General features: G+C 39.4%; 1 protein-coding gene across 1 annotated transcript in view; it reads right to left on the bottom strand.

Moving 5' to 3' along the window:
* LOC110300626 (coiled-coil domain-containing protein 7A-like) overlaps positions 1 to 24,541 on the bottom strand; it is a 319,531-nt gene extending 294,990 nt beyond the window's left edge. The window contains exons 1-4 of the mRNA XM_085843505.1: positions 24,289 to 24,541; positions 21,930 to 22,047; positions 20,595 to 20,918; positions 17,741 to 17,827 (exon numbers count right to left, since the gene is read on the bottom strand). Of these exons, the coding sequence (XP_085699631.1) occupies positions 17,741 to 17,827; positions 20,595 to 20,867 (360 nt within the window). The 5' untranslated portion in view covers positions 20,868 to 20,918; positions 21,930 to 22,047; positions 24,289 to 24,541. The remainder of the gene's footprint in view (positions 1 to 17,740; positions 17,828 to 20,594; positions 20,919 to 21,929; positions 22,048 to 24,288) is intronic.
* Positions 24,542 to 25,258: the final 717 nt, after the last annotated feature.

Below are 25,258 nucleotides of genomic sequence, written 5' to 3'. Positions count from 1 at the left end.
AATGCTATCCAAAAAGTCCCCAATACATTCCCCCCCCCCAGTCCCTCAACCACCCACCCCCACCCCTTGGCCCTGGCATTCCCCTGTACTGGGGCATATAAAGTTGGCAAGTCCAATGGGCCTCTCTTTCCAGTGATGGCCTACTAGGCCATCTTTTGATACATATGCAGCTAGAGACAAGAGCTCTGGGGTACTGGTTAGTTCATAATAATGATCCACCTATGGGATTGCAGTTCCCTTTAGCTCCTTGGGTACTTTCTCTAGCTCCTCCATTGGGGGCCCTGTGATCCATCCAATAGCTGACTGTGAGCATCCACTTCTGTGTTTGCTAGGCCCTGGCATTGTCTCACAAGAGACAGCTATATCTGGGTCCTTTCAGCAGAATCTTGCTAGTGTATGCAATGGTGTCAGCGTTTGGAAGCTGATTATGGGATGGATCCCTGGATACGGCAGTCTTTAGATGGTCCATCCTTTCTTCACAGCTCCAAACTTTATCTCTGTAACTCTTTCCATGGGTGTTTTGTTCCCAATTCCATGAAGGGGCACAGTGTCCACACTTTGGTCTTCGTTCTTCTTGAATTTCATGCATTTAACAAATTGTATCTTATATCTTGGGTATCCTAAGTTTTTGGGCTAATATCCACTTATCAGTGAGTACATATTGTGTGAGTTCCTTTGTGAATATGTTACCTCACTCAGAATGATGCCCTCCAGATCCATCCATTTGCCTAGGAATTTCATAAATTCATTCCTTTTAATAGCTGAGTAGTACTCCATTGTGTAAATGTACCACATTTTCTATATCCATTCCTCTGTTGAGGGGCATCTGGGTTCTTTCCAGCTTCTGGCTATTATAAATAAGGCTGCTATGAACATAGTGGAGCATGTGTCCTTCTTACCGGTTGGAACATCTTCTGGATATATGCCCAGGAGAGGTATTGCTGGATCCTCTGGTAGTATTATGTCCAATTTTCTGAGGAACCGCCAAACTGATTTCCAGAGTGGTTGTACCAGCTTGCAATCCCACCAACAATGAAGGAGTGTTCCTCTTTCTCGACATCCTCGCCAGCATCTGCTGTCACCTGAATTTTTGATCTTAGGCATTCTGACTGGTGTGAGGTGGAACCTCAGGGTTGTTTTGATTTGCATTTCCCTGATGATTAAGGATGTTGAACATTTTTTCAGGTGCTTCTCTGCCATTCGGTATTCCTCCGGTGAGAATTCTTTGTTCAGTTCTGAGCCCCATTTTTTAACGGGGTTATTTGATTTTCTGGAGTCCACCTTCTTGAGTTCCTTATATATATTGGATATTAGTCCCCTATCTGATTTGGGATAGGTAAAGATCCTTTCCCAATCTGTTGGTGGTCTTTTTGTCTTATTGACAGTGTCTTTTGCCTTGCAGAAGCTTTGCAACTTTATGAGGTCCCATTTATCGATTCTCGATCTTACAGCGCAAGCCTTTGCTGTTCTATTCAGGAATTTTTCCCCTGTACCCATATCTTCGAGGCTTTTCCCTACTTTCTCCTCTATAAGTTTCAGTGTCTCTGGTTTTATGTGGAGTTCCTTAATCCACTTAGATTTGACCTTGGTACAAGGAGATAGGAATGGATCAATTCGCATTCTTCTACATGATAACCGCCAGTTGTGCCAGCACCATTTGTTGAAAATGCTGTCTTTTTTCCACTCGATGGTTTTTGCTCCCTTGTCAAAGATCAAGTGACCATAGGTATGTGGGTTGATCTCAGGGTCTTCAATTCTGTTCCATTGGTCTACTTGTTTATCGTTATACTAGTACCATGCAGTTTTTATCACAATTGCTCTGTAGTACAGCTTTAGGTCAGGCATGGTGATTCCTCCAGAGGTTCTTTTATCCTTGAGAAGAGATTTTGCTATCCTAGGTTTTTTGTTGTTCCAGATGAATTTGCAGATTGCCCTTTCCAATTCGTTGAAGAATTGAGTTGGAATTTTGATGGGGATTGCACTGAATCTGTAGATTGCTTTTGGCAAGATAGCCATTTTTACAATGTTGATCCTGCCAATCCATGAGCATGGGAGGTTTTTCCATCTTCTGAGATCTTCTTTAATTTCTTTCTTCAGGGACTTGAAGATCTTGTCATACAGATCTTTCACTTCCTTAGTTAGAGTCATGCCAAGGTATTTTATATTGTTTGTGACTATTGAGAAGGGTGTTGTTTCCCTAATTTCCTTCTCTGCTTGTTTATCCTTTGTGTACAGAAAGGCCATTGACTTGCTTGAGTTAATTTTATATCCACGTACTTCACCGAAGCTATTTATCAGGCTTAGGAGTTCTCTGGTGGAATTTTTAGGGTCACTTATGTATACTATGATATCATCTGCAAAAAGCGATATTTTGACTTCTTCTTTTCCGATTTGTATCCCCTTGATCTCCTTTTGTTGTCTAATTGCTCTGGCTAGGACTTCAAGTACAATTTTGAATAGGTAGGGAGAGAGTGGGCAGCCTTGTCTAGTCCCTGATTTTAGTAGGATTGCTTCCAGATTCTGATCATTTACTTTGACGTTGGCTACTGGTTTGCTGTATATTGCTTTTATCATGGTTAGGTATGGGCCTTGAATTCCTGATCTTTCCAAGACTTTTATCATGAATGGGTGTTGGATTTTGTCAAATGCTTTTTCAGCATTTAACAAGATGATCATGTGGTTTTTGTCTTTGAGTTTGTTTATATAATGGATTACATTGATGGATTTCCGTATATTGAACCATCCTTGCATCCCTGGGATGAATCCTACTTGATCAGGATGGATGATTGTTTTGATGTGTTCTTGAATTCGGTTAGCTAGAACTTTATTGAGGATTTTTGCATCAATATTCATAAGGGAAATTGGTCTGAAGTTCTCTATTTTTGTTGGGTCTTTATGTGGTTTAGGTATCAGAGTAATTGTGGCTTCATAGAATGAGTTGGGTAGAGTACCTTCTGATTCTATTTTGTGGAATAGTTTGTGAAGAACTGGGATTAGTTCTTCTTTGAAGGTTTGATAGAACTCTGCACTAAACCCATCTGGTCCTGGGCTTTTCTTGGTTGGGAGACTATTAATGACTGCTTCTATTTCTTTAGGGGATATGGGACTGTTTAGATCATTAACCTGATCTTGATTTAACTTTGGTACCTGGTATCTGTCTAGAAACTTCTCCACTTCATCCAGGTTCTCCAGTTTTGTTGAGTATAGCCTTTTGTAGAATGATCTGATTGTGTTTTGGATTTCTTCAGGGTCTGTTGTTATGTCTCCCTTTTCATTTCTGATTTTGTTAGTTAGAGTACTTTCCCTATGCCCTCTAGTGAGTCTGGCTAAGGGTTTATCTATCTTGTTGATTTTCTCAAAGAACCAGTTCCTCGATTGGTTGATTCTTTGAATTGTTCTTCTTGTTTCCACTTGGTTGATTTCACCCCTGAGTTTGATTATTTCCTGCCGTCTACTCCTCTTGGGTGAATTTGCTTCCTTTCGTTCTAGGGCTTTTAGGTGTGTTGTCAAGCTGCTAATGTGTGCTCTCTCTAGTTTCTTTTTGGAGGCACTCAGAGCTATGAGTTTTCCTCTTAGAAATGCTTTCAGTGTGTCCCATAAGTTTGGGTATGTTGTGGCTTCATTTTCATTAAACTCCAGAAAGTCCTTAATTTCTTTCTTTATTCCTTCCTTGACCAAGGTATCATTGAGAAGAGTGTTGTTTAGTTTCCACGTGTGTGTTGGCTTTCTATTATTTATTTTGTTATTGAAGATCAGTCTTAGTCCATGGTGATCTGATAGGGTGCATGGGACAATTTCAATATTTTTGTATATATTGAGGCTTGTTTTGTGACCAATTATGTGGTCAATTTTGGAGAAGGTACCATGAGGTGCTGAGAAGAAGGTATATCCTTTCGTTTTAGGATAAAATGTTCTGTAGATATCTGTCAGATACATTTGATTCATAACCTCTGTTAGTTTCACTGTGTCCCTGTTTAGTTTCTGTTTCCATGATCTGTCCATTGGTGAAAGTGGTGTGTTGAAGTCTCCCACTATTATTGTGTGAGGTGCAATGTGTGCTTTGAGATTTACTAAAGTATCTTTAATGAATGAGGCTGCCCTTGTATTTGGCGCATAGATATTCAGAATTGATAGTTCCTCTTGGAGGATTTTACCTTTGATGAGAATGAAGTGCCCTTCCTTGTCTTTTTTGATGACTTTGTGTTGGAAATCAATCTTATCAGATATTAGAATGGCTACTCCACCTTGTTTCTTCATACCATTTGCTTGGAAAATTGTTTTCCAGCCTTTCATTCTGAGGTAGTGTCTATCTTTTTCTCTGAGATGAGTTTCCTGTAAGCAGCAAAATGTTGGGTCCTGTTACTGTAGCCTGCCTGTTAGTCTATGTCTTTTTATTGGGGAGTTGAGTCCATTGATATTAAGAGATATTAGGGAGAAGTAATTGTTGCTTCCTTTTTTTGTTGTTGTTAGAGTTGGTGTTCTGTTTTTGTGGCTGTCTTCTTTTAGGTTTTTTGAGGGATTACCTTCTTGCTTTTTCTAGGACGTGGTTTCCATCCTTGTATTGGTTTTTTTTCTGTTATTATCCTTTGAAGTGCTGGATTCGTGGAAAAATAATGTGTGAATTTGGTTTTATCGTGGAATACTTTGGTTTCTCCATCTATGGTAATTGATAGTTTGGCTGGGTATAGTAGCCTGGGCTGGAAATTGTGTTCTCTTAGTTTCTGTATAACATCTGTCCAGGCCCTTCTGGCTTTCATAGTCTCTGGTGAAAAATCCGGTGTAATTCTGATAGGCTTGCCTTTATATGTTACTTGACCTTTTTCCCTTACTGCTTTTAGTATTCTATCTTTATTTAGTGCATTTGTTGTTCTGATTATTATGTGTCGGAAGGAATTTCTTTTCTGGTCCAGTCTATTTGGAGTTCTGTAAGCTTCTTGTATGTTCATGGGCATCTCTTTCTTTAGGTTTGGGAAGTTTTCTTCTATAATTTTGTTGAATATATTTGCTGATCCTTTGAGTTGAAAATCTTCATTCTCATCTACTCCTATTATCCGTAGGTTTGGTCTTCTCATTTTGTCCTGGATTTCCTGGATATTTTGAGTTAGGATCTTTTTGGATTTTGTATTTTCTTTGATTGTCGTGCCGATGTTCTCTATGGAGTCTTCTGCACCTGAGATTCTCTCTTCCATCTCTTGTATTCTGTTGCTGATGCTCGTATCTATGGTTCCAGATTTCTTTCCTAGTGTTTCTATCTCCAGTGTTGCCTCAATTTGGGTTTTCTTCATTGTTTCTACTTCCCTTTTTAGGTCTTGGATGGTTTTATTCAATTCCATCACCTGTTTGGTCTGGTTTTCCTGCAATTCTTTAATGGATTTTTGTGCTTCCTCTTTAATGTCTTCTACCTGTTTAGTAGTGTTCTCCTGCAATTCTTTAAGGGATTTTTGTGCTTCCTCTTTAATGTCTTCTACCTGTTTAGTAGTGTTCTCCTGCAATTCTTTAAGGGATTTTTGTGCTTCCTCTTTAATGTCTTCTACCTGTTTACCAGTGTTCTTTTGTATTTCTTTAAGTGTGTTATTAAAGTCCTTCTTGATGTCCTCTACCATCATGGTGAGATATGCTTTTAGAACCGGGTCTAGCTTTTCCGGTGTGTTGGGGTGCCCTGGACTGGGCGAAGTTGGAGTGCTGGGTTCTGATGATGGTGAGTGGTTTCTGTTAGTAAGATTCTTACGTTTACCTTTCGCCATCTGGTAATCTCTGGGATTAGTTGTTATTGTTGTCACTGTTTAAAGATTGGAGCAGACTCTGTGTTCCACTCACCAGAGGTCTTAAGATCCTGTGGCGGGTGTTGTGGGTAGCTGGCGAGTGTCAACAGACCCTGCTCCCTAGCTACCCCGGTGCTGGTCTGACCGGAAGAGGCTTGTGGCCCTACTCAGGCCGGATTTCTGCCTCCCCAACCAAAGCAGTCTCAGGTCCCGCGCGATTGGACTGGAGCAGAAACTGTGTACCACTCACCAGAAGTCTCAAAATCCTGTGGCAGGTGTCGTGGGTAGCTGGTAGGTGTCAGCCGACCATGCGCTCTAGCTACCCAGGTGCTGTTCAGACTGTAAGAGGCTTGTGGCCCTATTCAGGCCAGTTTTCTGCTTCCCTAACTAATGCAGTCTCAGGTCCTGCGCGCAATTGGATTGGAGGAGAAGCTGTGTTCCACTCACCAGAAGTCTTAAGATCCTGTTGCGGGTGTTGTGGGTAGCTGGCCTTTAATATTTTTTATTATGTATTTTCCTTAATTACATTTCCAATGCTATCCCAAAGGTCCCCCATAGCCCCACACACACTTCCCTACCCACCCATTCCCATTCTTTTGGCCCTGGCATTCCCCTGTATTGGGGCATACAAAGTTCGCAAGTCCAATGGGCCTCTCTTTCCAGTGATGGCCGACTAGGCCATCTTTCGATACATATGCAGCTAGAGAAAAGAGCTCTGGGGTACTGGTTAGTTCATCATGTAGTTCCCCCTATAGGGTTGCAGATCCCTTTAACTCCTTGGGTACTTTCTCTAGCTTCTCCATTGGGAGCCCTCTGATCCATCCAATAGCTGACTGTGATCATCCACTTCTGTGTTTGCTAGGCCCTGGCATTGTCTCACAAGAGACAGCTATATCTGGGTCCTTTCAGCAAAATCTTGCTAGTGTATGCAATGGTGTCAGCGTTTGGAAGCTGATTATGGGATGGATCCCTGGATACGGCAGTCTTTAGATGGTCCATCCTTTCATCACAGCTCCAAACTTTGTCTCTATAACTCCTTCCATGGGTGTTTTGTTCCCAATTCTAAGAAGGGGCATAGTGTCCACACTTTGGTCTTCATTCTTCTTGAGTTTCATGCGTTTAGCAAATTGTATCTTATATCTTGGGTATCCTAAGTTTTGGGCTAATATCCACTTATCAGTGAATACATATTGTGTGAGTTCCTTTGTGATTGTGTTACCTCACTCAGAATGATGCCCTCCAGGTCCATCCATTTGACTAGGAATTTCATAAATTCATTCTTTTTAATAGCTGAGTAGTACTCCATTGTGTAAATGTACCATAATTTCTGTATCCATTCCTCTGTTGAGGGGCATCTGGGTTCTTTCCAGCTTCTGGCTATTATAAATAAGGCTGCTATGAACATAGTGGAGCATGTGTCCTTCTTACCGGTTGGGACATCTTCTGGATATATGCCCAGAAGAGGTATTGTGTTTCTCTTTCTCTACAACCTCGACAGCATCTGCCGTCAACTGAATTTTTTATCTTAGCCATTCCGATTCATGTGAGGTGGAATCTCAGGGTTGTTTTGATTTGCATTTCCCTGATGATTAACGATGTAGAACATTTTTTTCAGGTACTTCTTAGCCCTTCAGTATTCCTCAGTTGAGAATTCTTTGTTTAGCTCTGTACCCCACTTTTTAATGGTGTTATTTGATTTTTTCTGGAATCCATTTTCTTAAGTTCTTTTTATATATTGGATAGTAGTCCCCTATCTGATTTAGGATTGATAAAGATCCTTGCCCAATCTGTTGGTGGCCTTTTTGTCTTATTGACAGTGTCTTTTGCCTTACAGAAGCTTTGCAATTTTATGAGGTCCCATTTATCTACTCTCTATCTTATAGCACAAGCCACTGCTGTTCTGTTCAGGAAATTTTCCCCCTGTGCCCATATCATCGAGGCTTTTCCCCACTTTCTCCTCTATAAGTTTCAGTGTCTCTGGCTTTATGTGAATTTCCTTGTTCCACTTAGACTTGGGCTTTGTACAAGGAGATAAGGATGGATCAATTCATATTCTTGTACATGATAACAGCCAGTTGAGCCAGCACCATTTGTTGAAAATTCTGTCTTTTTCCAGTGGATGGTTTTAGCTCCTTTGTCAAAGATCAAGTGACCATAGGTTCATTTCTGGGTCTTCAATTCAAGTCCATTGATCTACCTGTCTGTCACAGTACCAGTACCATGCAGTTTTTATCACAATTGCTCTGTAGTATAGCTTGAGGTAAGGCATGGTGATTCCACCAGAGGTTCTCTTAAATTGAGAATAGTTTATCCTATCCTAGGTTTTTTGTTATTCCAGATGAATGTGCAAATTGCCCTTTCTAACTCGGTGAAGAATTGAGTTGGAATTTTGATAGGGATTGCATTGAATCTGTGGATTGTTTTTGGCAAGATAGCCATTTTTGCTCTGTTAATCCTGCCAATTCATGAGCATGGGAGATCTTTCCATCTTCTGAGAGCTTTGATTTCTTTGATTTCTTTCTTCAGAGACTTGACGTTCTTATCATACAGATCTTTCACTTTCTTAGTTAGAATCACACCAAGGTATTTTATATTATTTGTGACTATTGTGAAGGGTGTTGTTTCCCTAATTTCTTTCTCAGGCTGTTTATCCTTTGTGTAGAGAAAGGACACTGATTTGTTTGAGTTAATTTCATATCCAGCTTCTTCACTGAAGCTTTTTATGAGGTTTAGGAGTTCTCTGGTGGAATTTTTAGGATCTCTTACATATCCTATCATATCATCTGCAAATAATGATATTTTGACTTCTTCTTTTCCAATTTGTATCCCCTTGACCTCCTTCTGTTGTCTAATTGCTCTGGCTAGGATTTTAAGTACTGTATTGAATAGGTAGGAAGAGAATGGACAGCCTTGTCTAGTCCCTGACTTTAGTGGGATTGCTTCAAGTTTGATATTGGCTACTGGTTTGCTGTATATTGGTTTTATTTTGTTTAGGTATGGGCCTTGAATTCCTGATCATTCCAAACTTTTATCATGAATGAGTGTTTGATTTTGTCAAACGCTTTCTCAGCATCTAAGGAGATGATCATGTGTTTTTTTGTCTTTGAGTTTGTTTATATAGTGGATTACATTAATGGATTTCAGTATATTAAACCATTCCTTCATCCCTGAATGAAGCCATGTTGATCATGGTGGATGATCATTTTGATGAGTTCTTGGATTCTGTTAGCAAGAATTTTATTGAGTATTTTTGCATTGATTTCAATAAGGGAAATTGGTCTGCAGTTCTCTCTCTTTGTTGGGTCTTTATGTGGTTTAGGTATCAGAGTAATTGTGGCTTCATAGAATGTACTGGGTAGAGTACCTTCTGTTTCTGTTTTGTAAAATAGTTTCAGAATTGGAATTAGGTCTTCTTTGGAGGTCTAATAGAACTCTGCACTAAACCTATCTGGTCCTTGACTTTTTTTTTTTTTTTTGGTTGGGAGACTATTAATGACTGCTTCTATATCTTTAGGGGATATGGGACTGTTTAGGTCATCAATCTGATCCCGATTGAACCTAGGTACTTGGTATCTGTCTAGAAATTTGTCCATTTCATCAAGGTTTTCCAATTTTGTTGAGCCTTTTGATTTAGGATCTGAATATGTTTTGGATTTCCTCATGTTCTGTTGTTATGTCTCCGTTTTCATTTCTGATTTTGTTAATTAGGATACTGACACTGTGCCCTCTAGAAAGTCTGGCTAAGGGTTTATCTATCTTGTTGATTGTCTCAAAAACCAGCTCCTGGTTTGGTTGATTTTTTGAATAGTTCTTTTTGTTTCCACTTGGTTGATTTCAGCACTGAATGTGATTATTTCCTGCAGGCTACTCCTCTTGGGTGAATTGCTTCCTTTTGTTCTAGAGCTTTTAGGTGTACTGTCAAGCTGCTAGTGTGTGCTCTCTCTAGTTTCTTTTTTGGAGGCACTCAGAGCTATGAGTTTTTCTTTTAGGACTGTTTTCATTGTGTCCCATAAGTTTGGGTATGTTGTGGCTTCATTTTCATTAAACTATAAAAAGTTTTTAATGTCTTTATTTCTTCATTGACCAAGGTATCATTTTTTAATTAAATTTTTATTACATATTTTCCTCAATTATATTTCCAATGCTATCCCAAAAGTCCCCCATACCCTCCCCCCCACTCCCATACTCAGCCATTCCCACTTTTTGGCCCTAGCGTTTCCCTGCACTGGGGCATATAAAGTTTGTATGTCGAATGGGCCTCTCTATCCAGTGATGGCCAACTAGCCCATCTTCTGACACATATGCAGCTAGAGTCAAGAGCTCGGGTACTGGTTAGTTCGTAATGTTGTTGCACCTACAGGATTGCAGATCCCTTTAGCTCCTTGGATACTTTCTCTAGCTCCTCCATTGGGGCTGTGATCCATCCAATAGCTGACTGTGAGCATCCACTTCTGTGTTTGCTAGGCCCTGGCATAGTCTCAAAAGAGACAGCTATATCAGGGTACTTTCAGCAAACTCTTGCTAGTGTATGCAATGGTGTCATCGTTTGATGGCTGATTATGGGATGGATCCCTGGATATGGCAGTCTCTAGATGGTCCATCCTTTTGTCTCAGCTCCAAACTTTGTCTCTGTAACTCCTTCCATGGGTGATTGTTTCCCATTCTAAGAAGGGGCAAAGTGTCCACACTTTTGGTCTTCGTTCTTCTTCAGTTTCATGTGTTTTGCAAATTGTATCTTATATCTCAGGTATACTAAGTTTCTGGGATAATATCCACTTATCAGTGAGTATATATCATTTGAGTTCTTTTGTGATTGAGTTACCTCACTCAGGATGATGCCCTCCAGGTCCAACCATTTACCTAGGAATTTCATAAATTCATTCCTCTTAATAGCTGAGTAGTACTCCATTGTGTAAATGTACCACATTTTTTGTTCCACTCCTCTGTTGAGGGGCAAGTGGATTCTTTTCATCTTCTGGCTATTATAAATAAGGCTGCTATGAACATAGTGGAGCATGTGTCCTTCTTACCAGTTGGAACATCTTCTGGATATATGACCAGAAGAGGTATTTTGGTATCCTCCAGTAGTACTATGACCAAGCATCTTAGGAACCACCAGACTGATTTCCAGAGTGGTTGTACAAGCTTGCAATCCCACCAACAATGAAGGAGTGTTCCTCTTTCTCCAATCCTCACCAGCATCTGCTGTGACCTGAATTTTTGATCTTAGGCATTCTGACTGGTATGAGATGGAACCTCAGGGTTGTTTTGATTTGCATTTCTCTGATGATTAAAGATGCTGAACCATTTTTTCAGGTGCGTCTCAGCCATTCGGTATTCCTCAGGTGAGAATTAGTTCTGAGCCCCATTTTTTAATGGGGTTATTTGAGTTTCTGGAGTACACCTTCTTAAGTTCTTTATATATATTGGATATTAGTCCCCTATCTGATTTAGGATAGGTAAAGATCCTTTCCCAATCTGTTGGTGGCCTTTTTGTCTTATTGACGGTGTGTTTTGCCTTACAGAAGCATTGCAGTTTCATGAGGTCCCATTTGTCAATTCTCGATCTTACAGCACAAGCCATTGCTGTTCTATTCAGGAAATTTTCCCCTGTGCCCATATCTTCGAGGCTTTTCCCCACTTTCTCCTTTATAAGTTTCAGTGTCTTTGGCTTTATGTGGAGTTCCTTGATCCACTTAGATTTGACCTTAGTACAAGGAGATAGGAATGGATCAATTCGCATTCTTCTACATGATAACCACCATTCCTGCCAGCACCATTTGTTGAAAATGCTGTCTTTCTTCCACTGGATGGTTTCAGCTCCCTTGTCGAAGGTCAGGTGACCATAGGTGTGTGGGTTCATTTCTGGGTCTTCAATTCTATTCCATTGGTCTACTTGTCTGTCACTATACCAGTACAATGTGGTTTTTATCACAATTGCACTGTAGTAAAGCTTTAGGTCAGGCATGGTGATTCCACCAGAGGTTCTTTTATTCTTGAGAAGAGTTTTTGCTATCCTAGGTTTTTTGTCATTCCAGATGAATTTTCAGATTGCTCTTTCTAATTCGTGGAAGAATTGAGTTGGAATTTTGATGGGGATTGCATTGAATCTCTAGATTGCTTTTGACAAAATAGCCATTTTTACAATGTTGATCCTGCCAATCCATGAGCATGGAAGATCTTTCCATCTTCTGAGATCTTCTTTAATTTCTTTCTTCAGAGACTTGAAGTTCTTATCATACAGATCGTTCACTTCCTGAGTTAGAGTCATGCCAAGATATTTTATATTATTTGTGACTATTGAGAAGGGTGTTGTTTCCCTAATTTCTTTCTCAGCCTGTTTATCCTTTGTGTAGAGAAAGGCCATTGACGTGTTTGAGTTAATTTTATATCCAACTACTGCTCTGAAGCTGTTTATCAGGTTTAGGAGTTCTCTAGTGTAATTTTTAGGGTCACTTATATATACTATCATATCATCTGCAAAAAGTGATATTTTGACTTCATCTTTTCCAATTTGTATCCGCTTAATCTCCTTGTGTTGTCGAATTGCTCTGGCTAGGACTTCAAGTACAATGTTGAATAGGTAGGGAGAAAGTGGGCAGCCTTGTTAGTCCCTGATTTTAGTAGGATTGCTTCCAGCTTCTCATCATTTACTTTGATGTTGGCTACTGGTTTGCTGTAGATTGCTTTTATCATGTTTAGGTATGGGCCTTGAATTCCTGATCTTTCCAAGACTTTTATCATGAATGGGTGTTGGATCTTGTCCAATGCTTTTTCCGCATCTAACAAGATGATCATGTGGTTTTTGTCTTTGAGTTTGTTTATATGATGGATTATGTTGATGGATTTCTGTATATTAAACCATCCCTGCATCCCTGGAATAAAACCAACTTGGTCAGGATGGATGATTGTTTTGATGTGTTCTTGGATTCAGTTCTCGAGAATTTTATTGAGTATTTTTGCATCGATATTCATAAGGAAAATTGGTCTGAAGTTCTCTATTTTTGTTGGGTCTTTATGTGGTTTAGGTATCAGAGTAATTGTGGCTTCATAGAATGAGTTGGGTAGAGTACCTTCTACTTCTATTTTGTGGAATAGTTTGTGCAGAACTGGAATTAGATCTTCTTTGAAGGTCTGATAGAACTCTGAACTAAACCCATCTGGTCCTGGGCTTTTTTTTTTTTTTTTTTTTTTTTTTTTTTTTTTTTTTTGGCTGGGAGACTATTAATGACTGCTTCTATTTCTTTAGGGGATATGGGACTGTTTAGATCATTAACTTGATTCTGATTTAACTTTGTTACCTGGTATCTGTCTAGAAATTTGTACGTTTCATCCAGGTTTTCCAGTTTTGTTGAGTATAGCCTTTTGTAGAAGGATCTAATGGTGTTTGGGATTTCTTCAGGATCTGTTATGTCTCCCTTTTCATCTGATTTTGTGAATTAGGATGCTGTCCCTGTACCCTCTAGTTAGTCTAGCTAAGGGTTTATTTATCTTGTTGATTTTCTCAAAGAACCAGCTCCTCGATTGGTTGATTCTTTGAATAGTTCTTGTTTCCACTTGGTTGATTTCGCCCCTGAGTTTGATTATTTTCTGCCATCTACTCCTCTTGGGTGAATTTTCTTCCTTTTTTTCTAGAGCTCTTTGGTGTGTTGTCAAGCTGCTAGTGTGGCTCTCTCTAGTTTCTTTTTGGAGGCACTCAGAACTATGAGTTTCCCTCTTAGAAATGCTTTCATTGTGTGGCTTCATTTTCATTAAACTCTAAAAGGTCTTTAATTTCTTTCTTTATTCCTTCCTTGACCGAGGTATCATTGAAAAGAGTGTTGTTCAGTTTCCACATGAATGTTGGCTTTCCATTATTTACGTTGTTATTGAAGATCAGCCTTAGTCCATGGTGGTCTGATAGGATGCATGGGACAATTTCAATATTTTTGTATCTGTTGAGGCCTGTTTTGTGACCAATTATATGGTCAATTTTGGAGAAGGTCCCGGGAGGTGCTGAGAAGAATGTATATCCTTCTGTTTTAGGATAAAATATTCTGTAGATATCTGTTATGTCCATTTGTTTCATAACTTCTGTTAGTTTCACTGTGTCCCTGTTTAGTTTCTGTTTCCACGATCTGTCCATTGATGAAAGTGGTGTGTTGAAGTCTCCCACTATTATTGTGTGTGGTGCAATGTGTGCTTTGAGCTTTACTAAAGTGTCTTAATGAATGTGGCTGCCCTTGCATTTGGAGCATAGATATTCAGAATTGAGAGTTTTTCTTGGAGGATTTTACCTTTGATGAGAATGAAGTGTCCCTCCTTGTCTTTTTTGATAACTTTGGGTTGGAAGTCGATTTTATTCGATATTAGAATGGCTACTCCAGCTTGTTTCTTCAGACCATTTGCTTGGAAAATTGTTTTCCAGCCTTTCACTCTGAGGTAGTGTCTGTCTTTTTCCCTGAGATGGGTTTCCTGTAAGCAGCAGAATGTTGGGTCCTGTTTGAGTAGCCAGTCTGTTAGTCTATGTCTTTTTATTGGGGAATTGAGTCCATTGATATTAAGAGATATTAAGAAAAAGTAATTGTTGCTTCCTTTTATTTTTGTTGTTAGAGTTGGCATACTGTTCTTGTGGCTGTCTTCTTATTGGTTTGTTTAGGGATTACTTTCTTCCTTTTTGTAGGGCGTGATTTCCGTTCTTGTATTGGTTGTTTTCTGTTATCCTTTGAAGGGCTGGATTCGTGGAAAGATAATGTGTGAATTTGGTTTTGTCGTGGAATACTTTGGTTTCTCCATCTATGGTAATTGGGAGTTTGGCTGGGTATAGTAGCCTGGGCTGGCATTTGTGTTCTCTTAGTGTCTGTATAACATCTGTCCAGGTTCTTCTGGCTTTCATAGTCTCTGGTGAAAAGTCTGGTGTAATTCTGATAGGCCTGACTTTATATGTTACTTGACCTTTCTCCCTTACTGATTTTAATATTCTATATTTATTTAGTGCATTTGTTGTTCTGATTAGTATGTGTTGGTAGGAATTTCTTTTCTGGTCCAGTCTATTTGGAATTCTGTAGGCTTCTTGTATGTTCATGGGCATTCGTTCTTTAGGTTTGGGAAGTTTTCTTCTATAATTTTGTTGAAGATATTTGCTGGCCCTTTAAGTTGAAAATCTTCATTTTCATTTACTCCTATTATCTTAGGTTTGGTCTTCTCATTGTGTTCTGGATTTCCTGGATGTTTTGAGTTAGGATCTTTTTGCGTTTTGTATTTTCTTTGACTGTTGTGCCGATGTTCTTTATGGAATATTCTGCACCTGAGATTCTCTCTTCCATCTCTTGTATTCTGTTGCTGATGCTCGCATCTATGGTTCCAGATTTCTTTCCTAGGGTTTCTATCTCCAGTGTTGTCTCACTTTGGGTTTTCTTTATTGTGTCTCCTTCCCTTTTTAGATCTTGGATGGTTTTATTCAATTCCATCACCTGTTTGGTTGTGTTTTCCTGCAATTCTTTAAGGGATTTCTGTGTTTCCTTTTTAAGGTCTTCTACCTGTTTAGCTGTGTTCTCCTGTATTTCTTTAACTCAGTTATTAAAGTCCTTCTTGATGTCCTCTACCATCATCCTGAGATATGCTTTTAAATCCGGGTCTAGCTTTTTCAGTGTGTTGGGGTGCCCAGGACTAGGTGGGGTGGGAGTGCTGCATTCTGATGATGGTGAGTGGTCTTGATTTCTGTTAGTAGGACTCTTACGTTTGCCTTTCGCCATCTGGTAATCTCTGGAGCTAGTTGTTATAGTTGTCTCTGTTTAGAGCTTGTTCCTCAGGTGATTATGTTAGCCTCTATCAGCAGACCTGGGAAACTAGATCTCTCCTTAGTTTTAGTGGTCAGAGTACTCCCTGCAGCCAAGCTCTCCTCTTGCAGGGAAGGTGCCCAGATATCTGGTGTTCGAACCTGCCTCCTGGCAGAAGTTGTGTTCCACTCACCAGAGGTCTTAAGATCCTGTGGAGGGTCCTGTGGGGGTCCTTGCGGGTGTCAGGAGAACCCCAGTGTTGGCGTGGATGGCAAGGGACGTGTGACCCTGATCAGCGACCAAGGTATCATTGAGTAGAATGCTGTTGATCTTCCACATGAAGGTTGACTTTCTTTTATTTATGTTATTACTGAAGATCAGTCTCAATCCGTGGTGATCTGATAGGATGCATGGGATAATTTCAATATTTTTTTATCTGTTGAAGGCTGTTTTGTGACCCACTATATGGTCGATTTTGGAGAAGGTGCCCTGAGGTGCTGAAAAGAAGATATATCCTTTTGTTTTGGATAAAATGTTCTGTAGATATCTGTTAAATCCATTTCTTTCATTACTTCTGTTAGTTTCAATGTCTCTGTTTAGTTTCTGCTTCCAGGATCTGTCCATTGTTGAGAGTGGTGTGTTGAAGCCTCCCACTATTATTGTGTAGGGTGCAAATGTGTACTTTGAGATTTAATATAGAGAAACTAAAGTTTTAAACATAATGTCATTAATAGTCCCTCCAAACTGTAAGACAAACAAATCATGTAAAAGATCTAAACAGTGAACAAATTTAAATTCTGGTGAACAAAATTAAATGCAATATAAATAAATACGGATATTAAATAGATTTATGAGAAGTTTCAACCCAGGTTTCTTATTAAATAGCCTAAATCAATCCATTTTAAAACTAATTATAAATAAAAGGATAAGGTTTTATGTTTGAATGGTATAAATGGGGACTGGCCATATGGCTAAGAGAGGAATGGAACAGACCTGATAACCTGAATTTGGTTCCTGGGACCCATGTAAATGGGAAAGAAGAAAACTAACTCCACAAAATTATCCTCTGATCTCTATATATATTCTATGGCACATGCAGTTGTTCATACACACAAAATAACAATAAAAACCTAGAAGTTGAAAAGTTCAAATGCAAAAAAATGGATGAGGCAAATGTATGTAAAACATTGCTTTCAAGATGGTTCAGCAGTTAAGGGTGCCTGATGCCTTCTCAAAACTGGGATCCAGTTCTCAGCACCCACATTGGATGGCTTACAACCTCCTGTCACTTTATCCCAATGTCTTTTTCTGGCATCTACAGGGACCATCACATGTGCACATGCAGACATGAACACATACTCGTAAATAAAATTTTTAAAATACCTTAAAAGATTAAAGCAAACAAGGAACAATAAGAAACAGAAACAACCAACTTAAGAAGAACCATAATAGCCGGATGTGGTGTCGTATGCCTTTAATCCCAGCACTCTGGAGGGAGAGGCAGGTGGATTTCTGAGTTCAAGGCCAGCCTGCTCTACAAAGTGAGTTCCAGGACAGCCACGGCTACACAGAGAAACCCTGTCTCAAAAAAACAAAACAAAAGAAGAAGAAGAAGAAGAAGAAGAAGAAGAAGAAGAAGAAGAAGAAGAAGAAGAAGAAGAAGCAGCATACTTCGGTTTTAATTAATAGTTGAATTACATCTATTTACTACATTTAAAAACTCATTTTATTTTCTATCTTAAAGTTTAGAAAAGAAAATACTTTTTAAAACTTACATTTATTATTTATTTGGGGGTGGAGCTCACATTTGGTTGCAAGAGTATACACATGGAGTTACAACTTGCAAGAGTTGGCCCTCTCTCTCCATCATGTAGGTCCCAAAGACTGAACTCAAGCTTTCAGACTTAATGGCAAGCATCTTTACCCACTGAACCATTTTGCTGGTGCAAGAATACTTTCTTACAGCCAAGACGATCAAAATAACCAAGCTCATATTTAAAACTCCCCATAGAAGCAAGACTATAAAAAGTAGACTTACAGATAGTTAAGACAGGAGGAATTGGCTGAAGCTGGAAACATTAGTACAGTTTTGTCAAATGTCACAAGAGAATCTTTGTGTAGATAGTGGCCTATTCAGACAGTGTATGTTTGTGGATTCTGAAGGTGAGGGCTAACCCCTTCCAGCATTTAATTTATTTCATTAGCATTATATACACATACAGACAAGCCTTCTGCTTCACTTTTTTCTGCTGCCTTTTCTCCATTATCATAGCAAGCTCCATAGGTGTCTTCCAAGTTAGAAACAACCTAAGAAAAATGGACAGCAAGATACATTTATTCATAGTCAAAATGCTAAAACATTCATACCATGATCTTACAGATGTCACTTTATTGCCATTGGCTGGAATATAAGCTTTTTACACTTTGACTCATCACAGTTTGTCAAGAAGATGCCAAGCTCAATCGTGCTTGAGCCTGCTTCCTATGTATGTGTACACTCCAAGGCTGTATCTTCTCTATGTGGATAAATAGCTAAAATAGGTATGTGTCTATGAGTTGCTGAACAATGCCGAATTTTCCTCAAAGTCTGATTTTCCTCTGAATATCACATTAAATAAAAGAAATGTAAAGAGCTATACCACTCCTGGGAATATACAAGAAAGATGTCCCATAGTACCACAGGGGCACTTGCTCAGCTGCACTCATAGCAGCTCTATTCGTAATAGCCAAAAACTGGAAACAACTTATATGTCCCTCAACTTAAGAATGGATCAAGAAAATTTAGTACATCTACACAACAGAATACAATTCAGCTATTAAAAACAAAGGAATCATTAAATTTTCAGGCAAAGACTGCAACTTGAGAATATATATACCTCCTGAATGAGGTAACCCAGAACCAGAAAGACACTTATGGTATGTTTTCACTTATAAGTGGGCATTAGTGATAAAGCACAGGATAACCATGCAACAGTACACAGACCCAAATAAACTGGGTAATAAGGAGGTTCCAAGGGAGGATGCATGAATCTTACTCAGATAGGGAAACTAAATAGTCATCTGAGGTGAATGGATAATGGAAATTGGGTAAAAGAGGACATTAGGAGGGGAACTGTGATGGAGATCCAGTATGGGGTGATGGGGTGAGAGAGGACTGGGAGTCAGAATGGAAATTGGATTTGGAGGCATTTCTGGTAACTAGCTGGAGACCTAGGAAGGAAGAGAATAGGGGGAGTCTATGAGGGTGGTGAGCTTGGATTCCTACCAGAGAGGTATATAGAAACTGAAATTGCTACCTCTTGCAGCCAGACAGGGTTTCTAGAGGAAGGAAGGAGACCTCAATCCATACACAGACTCTTCAACCCAAAATTGTCTTGCTTACAATATGTGCAGGGATAAAGATGGAACAGAGACTAAGGGAACAACTAACCAATGTATGCCCCAAATTGAGACCCATTCCATGTGAGAGAGCCAAACCCTGACACTGTTTTTATACCCTGCTGTGCTTCAAATAGGAACCTAGCATAACTGTCTCCTGAGAGGCTTCATCTAGCAGCAGAATTAGGTTCATGCAGAGATCCACAGCCAAACTTTAGGCTGAGCCTGGGTAATCTTGTAGAACAGTGGAGTATAGAAATGGGAAACTCAGAGGTGTAACGGATACCCCAAGAACACCTACAGAGTCAATTAACTTAGGACCATAGGGACTCACAGAGCTTGGGCCACCAACCAGGAAGCATGCAAAAGCATGTTCATATGTTCCCCTAACACGTGGAACAGAGGCTGTCACTGTCTCTGATCTCCACCATCAGATCCCCTTTTCCACTACTTGGACTGCCGGTTTGGATCTCAGTGGGAGAGGATGTCCCTAAAACTGCTGGAACTAGATGCCCCAGGGTTTGGTGGTACCCAAGGGAGGACACAAAGGGGGCAATTATTTGTAAAGGTGGGACTTGGAGGACAAGAAATAGGAGGCTGTAATCTGGATGTAAAATTAATATTTAAAAAATGAAAAATGTAAAGAGAAGAAAGCAATAAAATTTAAAAGACATTCTCCACAATAGCAAACTGTGATATAAAAGATATCTTAGAAGTATGATAAACTATAATTTCTTTAATTTAGTGTCTTCCCTCCTTGTGCTCATTTAAAAGCCCATTAGCAACTTGATTGTCAACCATTATGTAAAAAGAAAATTAGAGAAATATCAAATGCTGTAGATTTGTCTTGACTTTCTTGCTTGGGGTGTAGACAAAAATTACTATAGATGGCATGAGATTTCAAGATGCTTATATACACAAATTCCTGCTTGTAATGATGGCCTTAACCTGACATTTAGAAAATTTTGTTTTCAGGAAGCTAGAAAGAATGAGTTTTATCCCAGAAATTATGCTTTATGTTAAACTCCTGCTTATCTGGAATCTAGAATTCTAATATATGCTTGTCAGATATCATGTGATGGTTTGTATATGTTTGGCCCAGGAAATGGCACTATTAGCTGGTATGGCCTTGGTTGAGTACATGTGTCACTGTGGGCATGGGCTTTAAGACCACCCAGTCTTCTAGTTCCATTTGGAACAAGATGTAGAACTCTAAATTTCTCCAGCCCCATGTCTGCCTGGACAATGTTATGTTCTTGCCTTGATGATAATGGACTGAACCTCTGAACCTGTAAGCTAGTCCCAAATAAATGTTGTCCTTTATGAGAGTTCTCTTGGTCATGGTGTCTATTCACAGCAGTGAAACTCAGACAGACCACTTTAAGTGATCACTACTCTGGGTACTGAGTGTCTAAAGACTTCTTCTAGCACAAATACTATGTGAGTGGTCATAAATTACTGCCAAAGCAACTAAGCATGCCTCATACAACTTCAATAAGAGAGCAGTCTATAGGCTTCATCCCATTTTTCTTCTGATTCCCTCCACATGGCTGGATGTGATAAATCTTATCATTGGCATAATGATATACTGAGTCCATCATAACTATAGCTGATTCACCTGCTGCCTAACAGCAAATCCCCCAGCTAGTGACCAGATTGGGAATTATTCCAATAGAAGACCCAGCAAATACCTTACCATCTTCAGATTTGTGGCAATCCTCCTGACCATTTCATCAGCTGATATCTTTTCCTTCGTTTTACTCAATGGTATTGGCAAGGCAAATCGTACAATTGACTCTCCTGTGGGTGGAGACCTCAGGACCATTGATTCATTTTTACCATACTTTGACTTGGCATTATGTTTTTCTTTTGGCTTAGGTGATGAATTCAGTAAGCCTTTCTTATAAGGTAACTCTGGAACACTTGTCAATTTCACACTAATGGTTGATGGATGCTTTGCACACTTCATTTTTGTAATTGATTTAGCTTCCAAATTACATATGAAAAATTCAGTACCTCCCTGTAAATAAAATGTTAAGGCATTCAAAGGAAAATCCCACACTGTTCATTTAATATATCAACAAAATTATTCAATGAAATTCATATACTATGTCTGTTTTATCATTATGGTACCAGAGCAAGCACTTCAGGTGACACTGTTATGGTGTGAATACAAGCAGTTCTGTACAGGCTCATTTATTGGTTACTTATTTCCCAAATTATGGTACTATTTTGACAGAAACTTTAGGAGATATAGTTTAGCTGAAGGAAGTTGGTAAATGAATGCTGACTTTGACTGTTTACGTCTGGTCTACAATTTCCTGTCTACCAGAGTGTGACCAGCCCCACCCTCCATATGCTTGCTATCATAAAGCTTTGCTTTACCATGGCTCAGAAGCACAGCACCAAGTACCTACATGATGAACCCTCTGAAACTGTTAATCAAGCAGTTAATTCCCTTCAGTGGGTATTCATTATGAGATGACTCGTCACAGAAACATAAAAACAACTGAAACAGACACCACACTTCTTCTGGGAGGTGCTGACATATTTTTGGTCTTTTTGAATGACAAGTTAAATAAAAACAAAATGTTTAAACTCAAGAATGACAACAGAGCAGTGAAAGACCCATTATTGAGTTAAAATACACCCTTGACATACACTGTTATTCCCATGTTGCACATGATTAACCTCATCTCAGAGAAGATAGTCACAGGAAAACTCAAAAAGCTATGAAGTCTTATGGTTGGAAATTCAATAAAGATAATTTTTTCTGTATATCTTGCTTGTTTTCTATAATATTTGCTTCAAAAGTTATCAATTTTGTTTTTAAATTTTACCGCATTTTTTGTATGAGTAAGAGATTTAAATAAAAATCATAAAGAGCTCACTACAATAAGCTAACCCACAGGCAGTTATTCTCTGCTTAACAATGAGCCTCTGTATTTAGGCCACAGTACAACTGAAGATAGGAAGAAGATTCATTCCTATGCAACTACGAACTATTCTTTTGTCAAGGAGAGTTACTTACAGTTGTGCTGCAGGATCTGTTATTCCCTCTGTGCTTTCATCATTCTGAAGGTAAGTCCTGAATTGTATGCATGTTGGCCTGATGTAAATATCCTTTGCTCTCAAGGAGGATCTGAATGCTGTCAAGGAAGAATAAGAACAACAACATCCACAACCACCACAACAAAAACATAATCAGCAAACCTCACCTCAGGAAATTTCCAAACATAATATAGGACTATTGAACAAACAAAAACAATGTTAGAAAGCAAATAGGGATCTGGGCTCTAATACAGTTAGGATCAGCATTGCAGAGATGAGTAGGCAGATATTTCTGTTGAGTTCTGAAGTAAACTCCTCAAAACCAGTGCTAATAAAGGTGTACACTTTGCTTGCCTACCACTGTAGAGAGACTTTAGAAGACTGCAGTTTCCATTGGGAATGTCTTAAACAGTGTTCACCTTATATTGGAGACAATTATGGCACAGGAATATGGAGTGTTATGAATAAGTAAGTACATTATTCCATCACCTTCAGTCACACTTGAACTTGACAATAAAACCACAGGCAACAAGGTAAGTTTGGGCTGGGAGTCTTGAATAATGCCAAGTAGAAAGTAGCAGTTCTAGCATCTGAACTGTCAGTTCTGCTTCTTTGTTCCTAGTCCTCATTTAGTCCCAATCTAGGAAAGACTGAACTCCTGTTGGGGATTTTTCTCAAACCTTCTTCAGGATGTATAAGCATGAAAAGTAGTCAGCAGAGAACTACATTTCCCTTTAAATGTGCTCCAGTGGCTCTCAACCTTCCTAATGTTGCAATGCTTTAATGCAGTTCCTCATGTTGTGGTGACGCCCAACCATAACATTATTTTCATTGCTAGTTCCTATCTGTAATTTTGCTACTGTTGTGAGTTGTAAATATTTAATATGCAGGATGTCTGATAGGCAACCCCTGTGAAAGTGTCATTTGACCCCCCCCCAAAAAGGGGGTCTTGGGCTTTTTTCTCCCTTCTGTTTGTTTGTTTGTTTTCTCCTATTCTGTTTTTATATTATTCCATTTTATTATTTTCTATTTTTAGATGCATGCTCATTTTCTAATGAGAGTGAAAAGAAAGGATGTGGATTCAGGTGGATGGGGAAGTAGGAGGATCTGGAAGGAGATAAGGGAGGGAAACCCATAATCAGAACACATTGTATCAAAAAAATCTATTTTCAATCAAAGATCAGTAGTGGCATGAAATAAACTATTTTTATAAAGGTTTTAAAGACCCAATTTCTCGACTATGTTGGGCATAATTCCTAACGTAAGTAGAAAATACTCACTGATACAATTGTGGACTTAAAAATACAAACAGTTTTTCTTGTAAGCTTTTGTTAATATTTCAGCCAACAGAAAACATTTCAGGTAAAAGGTCTAAGAGACACCTTATAAAATTTAAAATATGCACACCCAGTGACAGGTATACACATATCAAATATGTGTGAGAAAAACAATGAAGCCTGGTGTCTGGAACGTGAAGAGGAGCAGCAATTTCAGTAACTCAAGAGACACCAATGCCTACTTGACTTAAGTCTCCTAGACAACTGTCAGAGAGGAAATAGAAGGAACATGAATATAAGAATTTGAGAGAAATGTGGCTAAAATAGAGAATAATTCCTGTATACTAGAGAGAGGAAATGTGGTCAGGGGAGGTTCCTAATGAGAAAAAGTAACAAGTTTTCATGTCACTGTGGGTTGAAATGTGTTCTGCCCCAGATATATGCAGACCCTGTGTGAACGTGACCTTGTTTGGAATTAGGGTGGTTGAAGATGTCATCAGACTGAGTTCATGTTAGACCAGATCAGGCCCCAATCTAAGGGTTTCCGAATACAAAGTAAATACAGGGACACAGGCACACAGAGAAGGGAATGTGCCTGCATTTGAGGCAGATATTGGCTCATATACGGGTCTATAAGTCAAAGGACAGTAATGATTGCAAACAACCACCAGAAGTGAGCAGAGCAGCACACACTTGTCTCCCTACAACTCTCTAGGAGAAACCTGCCCTGGAAACACCTTAAGTTTGAGATTCTAATCTAGGGACTGGGTAGTGATTAACGTCCACTTCAAGCCACAAAGTCTATGCTACCTTGTTGCACCAGCCTTAGGAAACACATACTAGGATGTGGAAAAAAACTAATGGAAAGTAGTTTCTGACTGGTAGAGATCCAATAGCTGAACAAATACCCCTAAGAAACAAGAAAGGGCCTTAAATATGGCAGTTGTGCATCAGGACTCAACAACAGGAATGCTCTTGCCAGACAGAGAGCCTAAATAAAGTTCGCCCTTAACATTTCAGGAAGGCAGCCCCTCCCACCTGCTCTCCTCTTAAGAGATGTACCTGCTGAGGCTGTTGGAAGTGGTCTTACTGGGTGGCTTGGCTTTGGGGTGGCAGGCTGGAAGGTGAGAATCTATTTGCCTGAGAAAGTTGTAAATTCCGCGTTTCCTAGACCTCTTTGGAAGATGCCAGCAAACTCTCCAGACAACAGCTCTGCCCCAGTACAAACTGACATCTGTGCTGAAAGGGAAAGGGGGGCCTTTGCGCCCAGGGTGGTAACAACCGACCACAGGGCACGCGCCTGGCCCACCCTGATCCCTTGCGCCCAGGGAGCAGAAACGATCACAGGGCTACAGGGCGTGGCGCGTGAGGTTTGACTCACCAGGATCCCTCACTCCCACATATGAAGTAAAGAACAAGACCGGAGGATGCAAACAGCTGCCTCCAGCTCTTTGTGCCCTAGCAGCTACAAGGAGTCAAGTGTGGGTGCCAAGGATCATGGAAGCCTAGAACACCTATGCCACACTTCAGATGACTAAATAAATAAATAAATAAATAAATAAATAAATAAATAAATAAGCCAACAGAGAGCTTGAGGTGCCCTGTCAGAGAACAAGGAGCTGTGGTTTTTCCAGAGTGGAAGAGGTGAGAGGGTGGCAGGTATAGGTTTTCGCAGAAACCAAAACAAATACATACATACCAACCTAAGTAAAGAAAATGGGTTGAAATGAACTAAAGGAGAGACGTAACCTAGGCTAGCTTCAAAATCATGGAAATTCTTTTGTCTCAGCGTACTGAATGCTGAGACACCACACCAAGTATATTATAACAAATTTCTTAAATCCAAGGAAATATGCTAGCATATCTTGTCATTTTTCAACAAAAGTAAGTTTTCATGGGAAACTTTCAAAAGCAAAATACAGCTGAAATCCTAACAGGGCAAACATTTCTTTAATGATGTTACAAGTTCATTTCCTCGGGACATGCTAGGCAGGTGCTATACATCTTTTTTTTTTTTTTAATTTCTAGATAT

The sequence above is a fragment of the Mus caroli genome, unplaced genomic scaffold, assembly GCF_978045245.1.
Source record: "Mus caroli unplaced genomic scaffold, Mus_caroli_1 scaffold_10, whole genome shotgun sequence".
Lineage (NCBI taxonomy): Eukaryota > Metazoa > Chordata > Mammalia > Rodentia > Muridae > Mus > Mus caroli.
Note: the sequence above shows the minus strand (reverse complement) of the source record. Positions and strands in the feature narration are given on the sequence as shown.